This window comes from Crotalus tigris, unplaced genomic scaffold (assembly GCF_016545835.1).
Source record: "Crotalus tigris isolate CLP2741 ecotype Arizona unplaced genomic scaffold, ASM1654583v1 scf7180000021561.349155, whole genome shotgun sequence".
Lineage (NCBI taxonomy): Eukaryota > Metazoa > Chordata > Lepidosauria > Squamata > Viperidae > Crotalus > Crotalus tigris.
In genome coordinates this window covers 59,744-78,804 of record NW_024098566.1, presented here as the reverse complement: position 1 = coordinate 78,804, position 19,061 = coordinate 59,744, and the positions used below count along the sequence as shown (strand labels likewise).

At 43.9% G+C, this 19,061-nt stretch overlaps 1 protein-coding gene across 6 annotated transcripts in view; it reads right to left on the bottom strand.

Moving 5' to 3' along the window:
• Positions 1–6,211: 6,211 nt before the first annotated feature.
• The window catches only part of NTF3 (neurotrophin 3), a 45,340-nt gene continuing 32,490 nt past the window's right edge, over positions 6,212–19,061 (bottom strand). For 5 of the 6 annotated variants that reach the window (XM_039318800.1, XM_039318799.1, XM_039318802.1 and 2 more), the window contains one exon: positions 6,212–7,251. In XM_039318800.1, the coding sequence (XP_039174734.1) occupies positions 6,466–7,251 (786 nt within the window). In that variant the 3' untranslated portion in view covers positions 6,212–6,465. Of the gene's footprint in view, positions 7,252–9,428; positions 9,516–19,061 lie in introns of all 6 variants that reach the window. The other variant, XM_039318801.1, reaches the window with a different exon arrangement.

The window sequence follows — 19,061 nt, the reverse complement described above, 5'->3', positions numbered from 1 at the left end:
AATTCCAGCAATTGTTCCTTATATGTTTTAGCCTCCAGTCCCCTAATCATCTTTGTTTCTCTTCTCTGCACTCTTTCTAGAATCTCAGCATCTTTTTTACATCGTGGTGACCAAAACCAGTTGCAGTATTCCAAGTGTGGCCTTACCAAGGCCTTGTAAAGCGGTGTTAACACTTCATGTGATCTTAATTCTATCCCTCTGTTCATGCAGCCTAGCACTTGGTTGGCTTTTTTGGCAGCTGCAGCCCACGGCTGGCTCCTATCTAAGAGATTGCCCACTAGGACTCCAAGGTCCCTCTCACAGTTACTATCTGAGCAGGAGGTTGGACTAGAAGACCTTGAAGATTTCCTTCAATTCTGTTATTTTTTTATTCTGTATCTACGTTTTTTTATTATTTTTTTGGCTGGCTCAGGAATTCTGGGAGTTGAAGTCCACAAGTCCTAAAGGGACCATAGTTCTCCACCTCTGTTTTAAACAAATGGTGACACCTGTTCAACTGGGTCTCCTTGAACATCAAGGCTCTCTCTGGGACAACAAAAAGACATTCTTCCCCAAAGCTGTGTCCTCACTTTTTCCATCAGCTGGAGAGGAGAGGAAGGCCTCAAAAGGAACCACATGTACTCCAGATACATTCCTGAGCAGCTTGGAATTCTGGGAGTTGAAGTCCACAGATCATAAAAGGGCCATAGTTCCCCACCCCTGCTTTAAAATGAGAAAACGCTTTCCATCACCCCATTCAAAGGTTTTGAGCAGTGAAATGCTCGGGGCACTTTCTAAGCGATGGCGGGGGGTGGGTGATGAATTTTGATCTGTAATTTCTAATTTCTGCTTCTTGTCTTGTACAATCTGACATACACTGGGTTAGACTAAACATAGCCTGTAGTAATTTTTATGGCAGCGGCGCAATGTTCTGTGGCTGTTTAATGTGTAGCCTGGACATAAACAAATTGTGATTTGTACCCCCAAATTATTGACATTCTACGTTTAATTGTGGTGCTTTCCCCACTGCTACACACTGCTCTAGTTTCCATCCCTTTCTGAGTTGACACTGCCAGATCTTCTCTCCGGTCTTCTCTTCCAAGTCTCCGTTGGTCTTCTGGCTTCCCTCCAAGGTAATGGGTGACAAAGCCCAACAGATGTTCCTTTAGAAGTCTTAAAAGATGAAAATCAGATCTTCCATACTTTAAGGATGCCCTTGGATGAGATCAGAATAAGGGGGAAATGTTTTCTAACATCGGTCCAGCAAAGAATGACTCAAGGCTGCCTTATTCTCATCTGAGGATGAGATGAAGCCACATCATGGGGACTTGGCAGAAAGAGGTCACCAGAACAGAACAACAGAATAACACAGTTGGAAGGAATTTTAGAGGTCTTCTAGTTCAACCCTCTGCTCAGGCAGGAAACCCATACCATATCAGACAAATGGCTGTCCAATCTCTTCTTAAAAGCCTCCAGTGTTGGAACACCCACAACTTCTGAAAGCAAGTTTTTCTACTGATTAATTGTTCTCCCCCCCTTCAGGAAATTTCTCCATAGTTCTAGGTTGGTTCTCTCCTTGTTTAGTTTCCATACATTGCTTCTTGTTCTTATGCTTCAGGGGCTTTGGAGACTAAGTTGATCTCCTTTTCTTTGTGGTTGCACAACCACTCAATGCAAACACCGGGAGATCCATTGACTCCGTATCAGCTCCAAGCAAGCATTGCTTGTGGGGTCTCAGAGTTCAGATTCAGTGAAAGCTGGCAGCAGAAGGCTATCAGCCACAGGAATGGATCTCCCCCTCTTCCTTTCACCAAGATTCTGAGTTAAGAGGACTCAATGGGGTAATGAGAAGAGCTGTTTCTCCTGATTCCTGAATGGATCTCAACACTACTCTGGAATCTGGATAGGGCAGAAAAGTTGATTGGGCTTCCACGTAAACATGTGGCTTCCATTTCCTGGGATGATCAAGCCCAAGCCATTTTGGAACAGATGGTGCTGATGTGGATCCAACACTGGACTAACATGGAAAAGGACTTGGTGTCTCAGATGGGTACAAGTAAGGATGGAGTAAGGATGGAGCCCCAGCCTGCCCCTACATGCCGATTCCTCCTTCTGTAGTATATATATATATACTACAGAAAGCAAACAAACCTGAACACCAGGAAAAAATTTAAAACTGGAAAAGTTTAATATAATGCCAAGCTTTCGTCGGAAACTACCAACATCATCAGGGCTTAATGCCAGTCAATGGGAGGATTGGTCAATGTCTGCACTCGGCTCATGGATCTCATCACCGGTCCCTGTTGATTAAGCTGTGTTTTAAGTGTATCCTTAGCATTGGTTACTACTACCGTTCTGCTGCTAGCTCTTTCACTTCTATCTCCCTTTTCTGTACGTGTATTGCTGTCTATCTCCTCATCACAGGTTCCTGGATTAAGCACATTCCTCCCCCCCCCTTTTTAGGTTGCCCGTTGCCTCCGTATCTCTCCAGTTGCTTTGTCCTCTCACACTGCCTATCTCCTTATCATAGGTTCCTGGGTTAGATGCATCCCTCCCTCCCTTTTTTACGTTAAAAATTTGAATCCTGGGTGATGCCATGTAGTAAAAACAAATAAATACAAACACCAGGATGATATCAAACTAGGATTTGTTTAATAAAATGCTGAGCTTTCGTTGGCCAGCATTGCCGACATCATCAGAGCATAAAAACAAGTCAATGGGAGTTCCCTTTTTATAACGCAGGCCGATTTTGCGCATGGCTCCTGGATAGATGGACCGATCACTATATATATTACAGGACCCCGCAAAAAACCTTCCAAGCCAATCAAGGATCCAACAGGATCCCATGAGGTCTACGTTTATCATTCCAGGGGTATAATTCACCTCTCAAAATGGGAGCAGAATTCACCCTGGTGCATTAGAAGTGAAACGCAAGGGCTAAAAGGCAGCAGAGGGAATTTGTTCTATAAAATACTTAGCCTGGATTAGGTTACAAGGGATGACAGATGGCAGAAGGATGAAGCCAGCTCAGTTGCCTTTACATAGTAAACAAATGGAATCGCCTTTTGGATATGTTTTATGAGAACATGGGGCTGTTCTGGATGCTAGTTTGTCTGACATTTTATTTGAGTTCTGGAATAGGTTCACAAGGAAGACCGCATCACATAAACCAATCAGCTTGATTTACTTGCCTTCAGAAATCGCGGGCTCTGCTCCATCAATGGAGGCTTTGAAGAAGAGACTGGACAGCCACTTGTCTGGAATGGTATAGGGTCTCCTGCTTGAGCAGGGGGCTGGACTAGAAGACCTCCAAGGTCCCTTCCACCTGTATTGACTGACTTACATAAATGACTCATGTGATTACAAGGATGTTGCAAATGTCTTAAGTGTGAAAAACGATCCTAAGTCATTTTTTTTTCCCAATGCCCTCGTTCCCTAAAGGAATAGTTCCAGGTCAAGGGCCACGTGTGATCATTATATTTCTTTCTTCTTTATTCCCCTGAGGTTCCAATGTGCAATTTTCAATAGGCTTCCTGAGAAACGGCTGATTTGCTGCCCCCAAATGCAGACAATTTCCACTGGCAAATAAATCTACGTCTTTCCCTCACACGCTTAAAACTTTCTGCGTTCACTCAGCCTCCAAGATGACAGGAAGTTGTGGGTGTGTTAAGGACCACAGCCTTCACAGACATTTTATTTATGCAATATGAATCTGAGACAAAAGTGATAGAGTGTGGTTAGTTAGCTCCAGGGCCAGCGTTCTTGGTTTCCATTTGTCTCCAAAATTCCGCTTTCTTTTTGTGTGTGTGTGTCTGTGTGTGTGTTTTAGCCATAGCTGGTTGTGGTGTTTTTTAGACACTCTCTTTTCCATTCTAGTATGTTTAGCTTCAGAATTGGTTTAATTTAGTCAAAAAAAAGTGCACAAAAGGAGTCCCCTTTTAGCCATTTGGACTAGAAGGGCACGCTTGCGAGTATTGTGTCCAAATTTTGATTATAATTTATTTGCATCCCGCCTTTATTATTTTTACAAGTAACTCAGGCGGGCAAACATGTTCAACACGCCTCCCTCCACCTATTTTCCCCATAACAACATCCTTGTGAGGTGGGCTGGGCAGAGGGAAAGGCCCAAAATCACCCAGCTGGTTTTCATGGCTAAGGTGGGTTAGCATTAAATAAATACATAAGATGAAGAGTTATATGAATGTGAATCAAACAAAGAAAAATGTAGGTGTTCTTTCCCCAATGATCGTATTTTCACATCACCTTCATCTGATTTTTAGGGAATTAATCATCCAAATATCCCTTCCAGAAAGACCTGGTGGAATTCATTTTGTCAACCAAATGTAATAGAACTTCCTTTGGACAGTTACAAATGGATTAAGGGTCTAGATCAGGGGCCTTCAAACTTGGCCCTTTTATGACTGGTGGACTTCAACTCCCAGAATTCCTCAGTCGGCCATTTTGATGAAACTGTGGGCTTGGATCCAGACCAGGGGTCTTCAAACTTGGCCCTTTTATGACTGGTGGACTTCAACTCCCAGAATTCCTCAGCCAGTGTGCCTGGCTGAGTTTGAAGACCCTTGGTCTAGATGGAGTAACTTGTCTGATCATTTCGTTCTACCATCAGCACAAAGCGTGGGAAAGGGGCTCGGTGTTTTTAATATCTTCTCTCATTAAGGCTTTTTTTCCCCAAAAAAATGTTTGTAAACTTTTTAAATTGGATTTGGTTTGATGTATGTTCCAGGAACCAGCATGTCCCTGCATTTGAATTGTAAAGCAATTAACAGAGCAGCCAAATCAACGGAAAGTTTAGGAAAGCCAATGCGGAAAAAAGGGCTCAAAAACCCAAATTAAAAAAAAAAAAAGACCTTCTTTTGAGGAAATCTAGCTTTTCAGTATTTATATGAATAATCCTTTTTGAGTGTTTTTTGGCGCTCTAAAGTTTTCATTACAAATTGTTTCATATTTTCCTTAGCTTCAAAAAAAAAGAAGCTGGCAACACGAACAGGCAGTCGCAGATGTGTTTGCAATAAAATAAAATAAAACATTTGCTCTAATTCCAGAGTAATAATGGGAGACCGGGAGGGTGAGAATCATGATAAAACACAACATACGGGAGAGAATTATTATTATTATTTTTTACTGATTTCACAATTCATGGATTATTCAGGTGCTTTTTCGGCTTTGTTTGAAGAAGCTGAAAGTCAAGAGGATCCCCTGAGATCCCAGCAATTTCTTTGAGCCAATGCCTTTTAAAACAAGTAACAGGGAGTCCTCAACTTATGACCACAATGGAACATGACCAAATTCAGGTTGTTAAGTGAAACATTTGAGTTTTGCCCTATTTTATGACTTTTCTGGTCACGGTTCTTAAGCGAATCATTGCAGTTGTTAAGTTAGCAACATGGTCGTTAAGTGGAATCTGGCTCCCCCATTGACTTTGTCAGAAGGTCACAAAACAGGTTCACACATCATCCCTGGACCCTGCAACTATCATAAATATGAGTCAGTTGGCAAGCGTCTGAAATTTGATCACATGGGGGACACTGCAACGGTCGTAGCTGTGAAAAATGGTCATGTCACTTTTTCCACGGCTGTTGTAACTTTGAACGGCCACTAAGTGAACTGTTGTAAGTCCAGGACTACCTGTAGTGCAAGCATTGGTGGGATTCAGCCAGTTCGCATCAGTTCGGCGGAACTGGTAGCTAAATTTTGTTAAGTTCAGAGAACCGGCTGAATGCACATTGCTTCCAGAAGTCCGTTCTAGGCCTGGGTGGCCTGCAGGAGGCGTCCCAGGCCTTGAACGGCCTGCCGGAAGTGCATGGATGCCACTTCCGGAAGTCCGTTCTAGGCCTGGGAGGTCTGGAGGAGGCCTCCCAAGCCTAGAATGGCCTGCCAGAAGTGCGTGGATGTTACTTCTGGAAGTCCGTTCTAGGCCTGGGAGGCCTGGAGGAGGCTTCCCAGGCCTAGAACAGCCTGCCGGAAGTGCGTGGATGCCACTTCCAGAAGTCCGTTCTAGACCTCAGAGGCCCAGGCCTGCATCCACACAGAGAACCGATTGTTCAGATATTTGAATCCCACCGAATGCAAGGTTGGATCGCCACAAAATCGGCAGACGTGACTGAATGGATATTATCGTCATCATGATCACCTTTTAACCTTTTTTGCTATTGCTTGCTACGCTGAAAATCCCAAGGGGGAAAAAGAATACCGATATTCCCTAAAGGTGGGGTTTTTTTTTTTTTTTTTTAAGCAGTTTATGGAAAGTTGCGGAGGACCTGCAATCACAAACAGAAAGGAGAAATGATGTTTGCCACAATTATACATCCATTCTTTACTGTTCTTTATCACGAGAGAGAGAGAGTAGTTGGCTGGACTTTAATAAATAAGGACCACTTATAATATATAAACAATAGAAACCTTTATATGCTACATGCATATCGTATAATTTAGTCATAATAATTTATATGGCCGAGAGAAACGCACCTAAGTTCGTCCAATTTTCCTGGACAAGGCGCAGACACACGAGGTGTCTATTCTGATCCATCGCCAGGCGACGAGTTTATTGTTTTCCGAAGTCAATGCGCGGACAAACGTTTGCGAGGTTTTGCACTGGGAATTCCAGTGCTTATCGTCAATGCCGCGACAACCACTCCGGGCAGGTTTGGCTTGCTTGCACCTGGTTTCGTAAAAATATTGTTTGACCGGAGACGGGCCCATTCGGATTTCTCCCAAGACAGTCACCTGGTGTCCTCGGATGTCAACCGCAGACGTTTTGTCCGTGACCCATCGGCTCTCGCTGTCACACACAGAGTATTCCCCACGGTGGGTTTTTCCTTCCGCATGCCTCTTCCGGCGAGACGTTCGGTTCAGCACCATGGGCTCCTCCATCAGATACAAAGGAGGGGGCTCCAGGGGGGTATTTTCACTCAGGAGGACCCGGGGAGAACTGAAGCGTCTCTGCTGCCTCACTAATTCCACATCCAATGAAACGATAGGCTGGAAACCCGAAAATCGAATATCTTGGCTTGTAGTCACCTCTGCTTCAGCCTCGGTTTCCCTCCCTGTGGTTGGCATGCCATCCTTGGTTCTGGCTGTCTGCTTGGGGACCTTGTTTTTCCAAATACCAGCTTGAATCAGTGTCCTAAGGAAAGAATTCATGGAATCTTCTGATAAACTCCCTTGATCCATGCTGGTCGATTGGATGCCACACAGAAACGCCAGAAAGGTCACAGAAAAGATGATGGACATCACCTTGTTCACATATAAGGCCTGAAAAAGAATGGAGAGGCAACTGAATCGCATGAACCATAAGGCACACAGCAAGGTATTAATATAGTCATGAGTAATTTATATCACAGTTGAGCAAGGGAATTCAGTTTTTGGCTTCGATTATGCAGTGCCGATGCTATGCTATTCAAAATAAAGATTCTTAAGGTAAACAATGCCTCAAAGTTCTTTTGAAGAGCTTCATCTATCAGAACCATGACATTTATTGCCAACATCTCATTCTTGCAGACGTGCCCGATTCTTGGTCTGAACGAATGGGTCCCTCCCACCCACTCAAAATACACATGACGCAATAAAACGTTAGCTAGATTTGGAAGGAAAAAAAATCTAGCTTTGCATAATGCCATCCCAACATAACAATAAGAGAAGAAGTCAAATTCTATCACTGTGCAGATTGCCTCTTACGGTTAAAAAAAAAAAAAACACACCACTCTATATTTTGTCTAGACTAGATATTTTTTTTTTATTTTTACAAAGAAGTGACATTTTAAAAAAATATACTTCCTTTGTCATAAAATATTTTATTGTTCTAGAAGAATAAAAACTTGTGAGAGGGGGGGAAAACTGCCAGGAGTATTTAAACAGTATGTCACTAGGCTTCAAGTGGCAATAGTAATCAGATTAGAGTAACTTGTTTGTAAATAGCAACCCAGTTTTCACAAAGTGGCTAAAAATAGAACTGCCTGATGACCGGAATTCGTTGTGTAACCAAAATAATTCTAGTTGTTGCCCTCTGATGAACAGCTTTGTTGTTAGACTATTTCAGAAGTCCCCGTAAACGGTTATCAAGTCCAATGACAGATCTACAGAGTGCTAAATTTTGAGCGTAGTTTTCGATTAGTTCATGCTGTCAATCCTCAACTATATTAGTTCAACCACAGGCAAGGAAAATGAATGTTCCTTCCCATGAAGGACTCCTAGCATGAAGACTGCGTGTTTTCTCCAGAAAATGCAGAATTTTCTCCTTTTTTTCCCACGGGAAAGAGTTCAGCCCTGCACTCCCCCATCGGCAGTCCAACGCTGCAACATTCCTGCCACATCACCCAATTCCTGGGTTGTGTTCCCCTCCTGCAATCCTTTTGGCCCTCTACAAGTGTGGTGAACGCAAGAGGCCAGTTTAGTAGCAGTGGTTGGTTCTGACACTTCCTTTTAAGTGAGATAATTAGCATTTCACACAGATTAACATGCCTAAGACAAAAAGGCCCTCGTGACCGCAGCATTTTCCACAGATGAAATAGTTCTCCTGATGAGAACCAGAACTTTTCGAAGATCGCGGATTCATGGAAAATTTAATGCGTTCTGTATTCTGCTCCAATTGGTTGTTTGTTTGTTTGCAAAACTCTTGGCCCATTAACTATGTTGTTGGTGTTTTTATTGTAAATATTCCCTTCTAAACACATGATTACTACATCGGCCAGTTTTGAAAAGGAGAGAGATTTTGCTCTCCTCATGTTTCGTTTTTGTCCCCAGATGGATGCAGCACAGTGGGTGTTCAGAGAGAAAAACATGCACACAAACACACATCTCTTCGGTTTGTCCGGGAGGAAATAAACGCAAAGAGAATGAATAGCTTGTTGACCGGTAGGTCAGCAGTTCAAGATCCGAGCGTCGCGTGACAGCATGAGCTCCCGTTCCTTGCTCCCGCTCCTACCCAGCTAGCAGTTCAAAAACATGCAAATGCAAATAGATAAATAGGTACCACTTTGGTGGGAAGGTAACAGCATTCTGTGCACTTTGGTGTACAACAATGCTGGCCACACGACAACGGAAGTGTCTTCAGATGACGCTGTCTCCCTTGGCTAGGAAACAGAGAGGAACACCACCACCCAGCAGAGTCGGACACAACCAGACAGGGGAAAACTTTACCTTTTACCAGGACTTGGTTCCAAGTTTATTCCTCGCCAAATATACATACTAAGTCTGAAATAAATCACTGGAAATTGAATTTTCATACCATCCAACTCCCTTCTAAATAACCTCAAAGGCCATCTTCAATTAGTTTCCAAAATCAGTTCTCATCCCTTTTCCTGTTGGCCTCTTCTCTTCTCATTAAGCCTTCAGTTTCCTGAGCTCGTATTGCTACCTCTCCCTCCAGCTTCTGCTTCTGTTTTTCTGCCCCACCCCAACCCCATCCCATCCCAAACAGGATGGCTCCTCACCTCTTTCTACAAACTTCCAGAACTTTGACTTGCTTTCCACAGCACCACTTTGTAAGGATGATGGAAGCTTCCTGGTCTTGACTTCACCTTTTAAATTGAAGAAGAGAAAAAAAGAGCATCACCTGAAGTGCAATCATGGTTTGGTGTGTCTGATTTCCAGGGATGGAAAAAGGACACTGTGAAGCTGCTACGCTAGCTACAGGTATCCTCAATTTACAGGCGTTTGTTGAGTGAACGTTTGAATTTATAACGCCGCTGAAAGAACTGGTTATGACTGTTTTTCACAGATACTGTGCTGTCCCGCTCACTCGCACGCACACGTAAGGGTGTTTTAGTGGGTTTTATTAATATTCCGAAGTAATTCCCTTCACCCAAAACTGAAAACTGTCCCAATTAAGTCCAACTGAAAGCAGACCGATGCTAGTCCACAGAGCAACGGCCAATGAGTCCACAAGGCACTTGAAAGATTCCCAACTGACATAAACCCACCAGGCAACATTAAATCCACAATACAAGAGGGTTCACAGGGGAAGAAATGTCCAGACTTAACAAGGCACAATCCAAGTCAATGTGTCAATCCAAAGCAAGACAGGAATCACAACCAGGAAACACACAGCTATGAAATGAACACGTTGTTCCCAACATTGCCTCCATCTGACTGCTGTGCTAAATAGCCAGCTTCTGGTGCAGCCCATCAAGACGGGTGAGGCTGCCTCCTTATGAGTAACCTGGCTGACCTTCTCTGCTCCTGCCTTTTCTCTGCCCTACATGTTCTTGGGTCAGGTGCAGCAGGCAGTTCCTCTTCCTCCTCACTGACTGGCTGCAGCTGCCTGCTTTCTCCACCTGAAGCCTCGGGGCTGTCTTGCTTCAGCTGCGCTTCAGCCAAATCCCTCTCAGTTGGCTGCTCAGAGCCATTGACCAACTCCTCTCCAGACATGGTTCATCCTCCTCCAAGCTGACATCTGGAGAGGTATCTGGGGAAGTATCCAGGGGAGTCATCACACCTACAACCATTGCAACATCCCCATGGTCACATGATCAACATTTGAATGTTTGACAACTGATTCATATTTACGACGGTTGCAGTGTCCCGGGGTCATGTGATCCCCTTTAACAAATTTCTGATAAGCAAAGTCAATGGGGAAGCCAGATTCACTTAACAACCGTGTTACTAACTTACTAACTAACTAACTTACAACTGCAGTGATTTGCTTAACGACTGTGGCAAGAAAGGTCGTAAAATGGGGAAACACTTAAAACATCATCAGCTAGATGTTCTCTGCTGGAGAGCCTGGGAGGTTGCCCTTTGGCCTAAGTCTTAGTGATTCAAGACGAATTCCTCTCTCCCTATTAAATTGTGGGAGGGACAATACTTCCTAACCAATTAGATTAATTAGTTAATTAATCTTATCTGTCTAGTCAAGTTCCAGACTCAGCATAAAGGAGAAGATCATCATAGCCATTGATGCCAATCTCTGAACTGTGATACCCAGACAAGCACTTTCCAGGGACATCACTTAAATAGGAGCCAGCCGTGTGCTGCAGCTGCCAAAAAAGCCAACACAGTGCTAGGCTGCATTAACAGAGGGATAGAATCAAGATCATGTGAATTGTTAATACCACTTTATAACACCTTGGTAAGGCCACACTTGGAATACTGCATCCCATTTTGATCACCACGATGTAAAAAAGATGTTGAGTCTCTGGAAAGAGTGCGGAGAAGAGCAACAAAGATGATCAGGGGACTGGAGGCTAAAACATATGAAGAACGGTTACTGGAATTGGGAATGTCTAGTTTAATGAAGAGTAGGACGAGGGGGGACATGATAGCAGTATTCCAATATCACAGGGGTTGCCCCAAAGAAGAGGGAGTCAAGCTATTCTCCAAAGCACCTAAAGAAGCAATGGATGGAAACTAATCAAGGAGAGAAGCAACCTGGAACTAAGGAGAAACTTCCTGACAGTTAGAACAATTAATCAGTGGAACAACCAGCCTCCAGAAGTTGCAAATGCTCCAACACTGGAAGTTTTTAAGAAGACAGTTTGTCTGAAATGGTATAGGGTTTTCTGCCTGAGCAGGGGGTTGGAATTGAAAACCTCCAACATCCCTTCCAACTACTACTACTACTACTACTACTACTACTATTACTACTACTACTGTTGTTGTTGTTGTTGTTGTTATTGTATCATGGAAGTTATATCAACCTGATTACTTGGACTGACAACGACCCAGGATCCAGGAACACCCTTACACCAGGTACTATTAGCCAAGTCAGCAGGGATCTATTCTCCTAGAAAGGATCAAGTACAACAGGGATCCCTGATTTTATGCAAACCTGACCCCTGAATCTGGAGCGCAAAAGATCAAGAAAACTGGCATTCTCCAAGAATATTTGCAGCTGCCCAGACACGGCCTTCTCTACACCTTGCCGTCAAAAGGCATTTGTCACTCATTCCTTGAATACTGCCCATCTTCGGTGATGAGTTATTTGGCTTCTGTCAATCTGTGGGTGGGGAGACCAGGTTAGCCTGACAAGCCCCAGCTTGGTGGGTTCAAAGAGATCCTCAGTGTCTTCAACAAAGGCTCCTGGAAAAAAATATCTAAAAAACAAAAATCTACATTGGAACTCTTCTGGAACAACTACACTGAGATATACAGGAGAGTGGTGTTCGCATCCTCTCTTTTTTGATCCTTGCTTAGAAAATCTTGAGGCCTAATCAGGTTGATCCTTGTCTTGCTCCATCTTTATTGTGAACCTTTTATCACAGATCCCAAAGGTGTTTTTTTCAAGAGGCAACTGAACTTCCTTTGTTTTTCTTTGAAGACGTTTCGCTTCTCATCCAAGAAGCTTCTTCAGCTCTACTGGATGGTGGGGAGTGGAAGGATGTATGCTCCTTGCAGACAGCTGGTCCTTTACCTTCTTTTAGAGAGGCATTGAGGCCACTTGGAGGCTTACCTGTGCCCTCAGGGTCACCTGAGTGGTGCCAATGGGTGTGGAGCCTTCTTGGAACTGCTGAAAGGACCGTGGTGTAGACTGTAGATGGATGGTGTTGTATCCCTCCCCCTCCGTTGAAAGAGGGCTGTTTATCTATCTCCAGTCTATAACACAGTCCTTTCAGCAGTTCCAAGAGGGCTCCACTCTGTTATTCTGTTATTATATTACCTAGTTCAGGTAATTAAACATCTGCAAGGAAGCTACCAAGCTCGCAGAGCCCCAAGGACCTCTCATTTCAACCCTGAGCTACAAATATTCTCCTTTATGGGCAACAAAAGAACATGGACTCGTTTAGGCAACGTTGCCAACATCTCATTCTTGCAGAAGTGCCCGATTCTTGGTCTGTCTCTGCAATACAGCTTTGGCTGTCTTGCTGGCAAGACTTTTTTTTTTTTCCCCTAACATGCAGTCGGTATTTCTGCTTTTGTGTGACTTCAACCCACAATTCTGGGTTCGCCCTGAAATAAGAAAAAAAAAAAAATAGATCTTCCTCTTCTTCCACATTTTTAATTTTTTTTCCCCCAGGAATTTGAAGAGCCTCTTCCATCGTTCATCCTTTCCCAAGGCTAGCCCCACACCAAGCCCTTTCTATGAATTACCATCTTGATCCTCTTGCTCACTTTCTCCAAAACTCTTCCAGCTTGTCTGTTCCCTTCAGCTGCGCTGCCCAGAACTGAGCAGATTGCTGAAGCAACGCCAAATAAAGTGAAACTACGCCTAAATTGGAAATTTCTGCTTTTTTTTTTCTTTTGTAGCTACATTCCAGTCCAGTTTTGCAAAAACCAAGAAGTTGTTGTTTTTTTCGTTAAGTATTACCAAACAATGCCTGTACGTTTCTTTTCGGCTTCTAAAACAAAGAACTCTGCCTTTCTCTATTAAATTGGATTCTTGTTCTCGTCGGCCCATTTCTCTAAACTATTAAGATGATTTTATTTCTATTATCCAGAGTGTTTAGCTCGCCCATCCAATTTTGTGTCATTGGCAGTTGAATTAGCATTCCTTCCATTGCTTTCTTCGGTCATAAATAAAATTTTTGGAGAGAGAGAGAGACAAGTCCATTAAAACCATCATCTTTTTGGCATGAGCTTTCAGGGCGAAGAGAAATTGCTCTCATCGTTAACCACTATGAACCTTGGTTCAATGAAGAAATGGTCCTTCTGGGTTGGTTTTCTTCTTCATGGGACTTACGGAGGACAATTTCTATTCACTGATGTGAACTTGAAGAGCAGAGGAGACATTCTTTGGTTTAACCTCCTGGATTTTCCAACTCAAGCCATGAGGGGAACCAAAACAAAAACACCAACACATGTCAGGCATTTCCCTCACATAGAACCCTCCAAGTTGAAACGGCAAGGAGATGTGCTCCATTTCAGAGTGAGAAAAAAAAGAAGCAACAGCAACAAAATGGAAAGATCATGTAGATCAGGGGTCTTCAAACTTGGCCCTTTTGTGACTTGTGGACTTCAACTCCCAGAATTCCTCAGCCAGCATGCCTGGCTGAGGAATTCTGGGAGGAGTCTTCAAACTTGGCCCTTTTGTGACTTGTGGACTTCAACACCCAGAATTCCTCAGTCAGCGTGCCTGGCTGAGGAATTCTGGGAGGGGTCTTCAGACTTGGCCCTTTTGTGACTTGTGGACTTCAACTCCCAGAATTCCTCAGTCAGCGTGCCTGGCTGAGGAATTCTGGGAGGGGTCTTCAGACTTGGCCCTTTTGTGACTTGTGGACTTCAACACCCAGAATTCCTCAGTCAGCGTGCCTGGCTGAGGAATTCTGGGAGGGGTCTTCAAACTTGGCCCTTTTGTGACTTGTGGACTTCAACTCCCAGAATTCCTCAGTCAGCGTGCCTGGCTGAGGAATTCTGGGAGTTGAAGTCCACAAGTCATAAAAGGACCAGGTTTGAAGACCCCTAATCTAGATTATCCCAGCACTAGGGAGAAATTTCCTAAAGGTGAGGACAATCCACCGGTGGAACAGAAGTTGTGGGTGCTCCATCACCGGAGGATTTTAAAAAGAGGCTGGACAGTCACTTGTCTGAAATGGTATGGAGTCTCCTGCTTGTGCAGGGGGTTGGACTAGATGACCTCCAAGGTCCCTTCCAACTCTGCTACTCTACGAAGATATTTCATCAGTAGAACTGTTCTAGAAACAAAGGGATATATCACTCTGTGCCTAGGACCAGCGTGTTTGTCGGTCACCAAAACCTCAACTGCACTTGCATGTAGGGTCCTTGATTGGTTGTTTTCTTGCAGACGTTTCATTATCAAACTAAGTAACATCATCAGTGCTCCAAGAAAGGGGTTTGCTCTCTGTCTATATACCAGCATTTTGTCCTATCAGTGTTGGTAGGAAAAGTCTTTGTTGGTTCCTTAGTTGGATTGATGTTTACTGTTAGCTTGTTTGTCTGAGTTGGTAGTTACTTGATTGGGATATTGTCGGCTTCTTGATTGTTGGTCTAAGGTTAATCTTGGTGTTAACCTCGGCTCATCTGGTTATTGATTGCTGGTGAGATGTTCTGGTCTTGATTATTCCCTTTGGCTTCCGGATTGTCTCTTTTGAACGGTACGTAGACGTTATGTCCATGTGCCCATTCATGATTGATTTGTCTGCAGGCTGGTTTTCCAGGAATTCTGTAGCTTTTTTGAACTTGGCTTGGTCTAGGAAGCTCACTGTTTCCCAGCTAAAATTATGGTTAAGTCCATGCATGTGCTGTGCAGTGAAGAAGTTTTCATCATGTCTTCCTTTATTTATTAGACAAAAATCCCATCTTTCCTCCAGGAGCTGAAGGCAAACCAGTTTTTTCCTATTCCTATTCCAAGCCTACAATAACAGCAAATTGAGAAAGGAACTGATCCAAAGCCGTACCCAATTCTATCTCCTTCCCAAACAGTTCATCTGTCTTGGGATATGCTATATAACTATCATCAGTTATATAACTGTTTATCAGTGCTGCACAAATCTCCTGTTACCCTCCATTTCTCCCCATTTCTAAAATCACAGTCTCCACTCTCAAAGGTTGTTTGCCCTGAATGATTACTCATCCTGGGAGTTTCATTCGGACACCACCCCGTACTTGTGCACAAGCTTCGTTCAAAAGTTCGGAGGGAGCAACCGTGTCAAAGGCGGACGTGTTTTTGGCCATGAGATTTTCGTTCTTATGAGTTTAATCATCCTTCAGCAAAGGTTTTCTCTTTCTAGAATATAGCACAAAGGCGACACGTGCAATTTTTCATTGGGGAGCAGGAAATCCTGACTTCCTGCTGGCAGGATTAGACAAATTGTGGAAGATTATTCCATCAGTGGCTACCTAATTATTACTCCAGGGCAGTCTGCTTCTGAAAAAAAAGAAGCGGGAACAATACAGCAGAGGATTGAGTTTAATGCACTGGCAACATCTGGATTTTGCAGCTGGATTTAGCTCTTTCTGGAACAAAGACCAGAGGGCTATTCATCCCAGGCCTGGTTCCACCAAGCTCTTAGTAGATAACAATATCCAAGATCTGGCTCTACTTAAAATGGGCCTTGCTCCATCAAAATCAGCATCTCCCAGGTAGGTGGACTTCAGCAACCAGAACTTCCATTCACTAGCCATTCTGGGACTTGACGTCCACCTACCTGGGAACGTCCAAGGTTGGAAAGCTGATCAAAATGAATGAGGGAGACCTTCATCCAGACTTAATTCGTACCATGGAAAGCCAGAGGAGATCATAGAGGACTAGAGATGACATGATAGCATTCTTCCAATATCTCAGGAGTTGCCCCAAAGAAGAGAGAGCCAAGCTATTCTCCAAAGCGCCTGAAGGCAGGACAAGAAGCAACGGATGGAAACCCATCAAGGAGAGAAGCAACTTTAGTTCCTCTTCTCTGACCTTCTTCCAAACTCTCAACATCTTTTTTGTGACATGGCGAGCAAAATTGGCTGCAGGACTCCAAGTGCGGCCTCATAAAGTGGTACTAATACTTTGCGTGTGCCTCTGTTTATACAACCCAGGATTGTATTCACTTGTTTGGCTGCTGCTGCACACTGCTGGCCCGCAGTCAAGTGATCATCCACAAAGTCCCTCCCACAGGTTGGGGAGACCGTTCTTAATTAGTTCGCCACAATTCTTTCCAAGCCTCTGGAATGTGGAATTGCTTTAGAAATTGCCTTTTTATTTCATTAGAAAGTGGCAGCCGTGGGGGGGGGGGGAGGCTTATTCTTTTTTCCTAACTCGCTTTGCCAACAATGACTCTAAACAGAAAAGTTGTAGATGCCCCGGAAGATCTGGTCCTCCTCCAATTATCGTGTGGTTACAATCTGATTGTTCAGCCTCTGAAATGGAGCCTCTTTGGATATAAACAATTGGCCCTCCAGCATCCCAGCATTATCCACGCACACAAAAATCCCTTCACTTTTTTTCCAGGTCCCGCCGGATAGCCCGGTCTCTGCCCTGCTTTTGGGGGTGAACTCTGAACTTAGCAGATTTCTGTTCTGTTGTCATTCGGACATACATTTCTGGCTACCAACGCTAGTATTTCCGCCCCAGTCCTGACATTTTGCAGTATTTTTGTCCTAAGGGCAGAGTTATTTGGCTCTAAGAGGAAGGCACATAGTTCACCAAATGAAGCGAAGGGTCAACGCTAAGGCTCCAGATGTTTGAAAGTTGGGAGGGACGGAGTCACAATTTACTTGGGATAATTTTAAATCTCCGTGAAGAATGGCTGCTAAGCTTCCTTCAAACATGTCCCAGAAGAGGAGATATGCCAGAGGACTAAAGGAGGACAAATAAGTAGGAAAGGCTGTGACGAAAATAGTCTTCTGGAACTGTCTTCTCCCTAACATGAGCCCACGTTTGTTCTCCGTTTATGGCCTTGAAAACTCTGATATACACAATGCATAGGAACCACCTTCTTCTTCTCCACAGCTTCACCCAACATTTCAAAAACTAAGGTTTTATCTGAAGCTTCTGGAGCTTTCTCAGCTTCATTAGCTCCCCACAAGGAAGGAGGGAAAGAAGGAAGGAAGGAAGGAAGGAAGGAAGGAAGGAAGGAAGGAAGGAAGGAAGGAAGGAAGGAAGGAAGGAAGGAAGGAGGGTCGGTGGGTGGGTGGGTGGGAGAAAGAAAGAGAGAGAAAGAGCAAGAGAGAAAGAGAGAGAGAGAGAGAGAGAGAGAGAGAAAGAAAGAAAGAAAGAAAGAAAGAAAGAAAGAAAGAAAGAAAGAAAGAAAGAAAGAGGAACGAAGGAAGGGAGGGTGAGTGGGTGGGTGGGAGAAAGAGAGAGAAAGAGAAAGAGCGAGAGAGAGAAAGAGAGAGAAAGAAAGAAAGAAAGAAACTTTCCTGGCACCCAAGGTGTAGATAGAAAGATAGATGACAAAGAGAAAAATGATAGATAGATATAGATAAATATAGATATAGATACAGATATAGAGATAAAGAGATATTTTTAAAAACCACAGTGTTTGTGGCAGGGTAACATCAAAATAAAGTCTGCTGGTTTCTATTTTAAAGGGCATAAAATCTGCTGGTATTTACCAAGCAGGTTTCATCTCATCTTTAGATGAGATTACACAGAAAAGTGGTCCCTAGAGATGGGAGGGGGAGAGAAAGAATCCCTCAGCTCAGTTGCTCACGGACCCAGTTCTTTCCTTAAATCCAGCAAACAGGTGTTCTGTCTTTTAAAATTATCCACAGAACCCACGACTTTAGAAGTTTGGAATCCTGCGAGAAATTGAAACGTCTGCGTCTTGAGCCCATCATCTGGGCTCTCTTTCCAGAGAATTGAAGTGAGAATAAAACTTTTGTTTAATGTGTGGCTGCGCATGTTAAGACCTCAACGGCAACTCCTACAGGCATCCAATTCTCGGCTGCCAAAAAGTTATTTTTTACTGGGAAACTTACTGAAGAATTAGTGTCTAAATTACTTTCGGTCCTGGCGCGGCTAGCTTTATGGAATAAAGTCCCAGACAGGCCCCAGAAAGATTAATTTTGTGGCCTTGAGCCCCTCCTCCCCACCCCAAAGTGGCAGATTCTTTTAAATTATACTTTTTTCCCCCCTAATGGTACAGTTGCAATGTATGGCTGTGAAAGTTGGACCCTAAGAAAGGCTGAGCGCCAAAGAATGGAGGCCTTTGAACTCTGGTGCTGGAGAAGACTCCTGCGAGTCCCCTGGACTGCAAGGCGATCCAACCGGTCAGTCCTAGAGGAGATCAACCCCGACTGCTCTTTAGAAGGCCAGATCCTGAAGTGGAAACTCAAGGACTTTGGCCACCTAATGAGAAGGAAGGACTCCCTGGAGAAGAGCCTGATGCTGGGGAAGACGGAGGGCAAGAGAAGAAGGGGATGACAGAGAAGGAGGTGGCTAGATGGAGTCACTGAAGCAGTAGGTATGAGCTTAAATGGACTCCAGAAGATGGTAGACGACAGGAAGGCCTGGAGGAATGTTGTCCATGGGGTCGCGATGGGTCGGACACGACTTCGCAACTAACAACAACAACAATGGTATTGGAGCAGCCGTGTCTTGTAAATGGCTTTGCAATCCAGACCCTGAAGTTACAGGGTGGCAGAATTGAGGAAGCTTGGACAGACTTGCAGGCTAATCCTGAACCACAACTGAACCACAGAGAAGATCTTATCTTATATAGGAAGTCCTCAAGTTATGATTG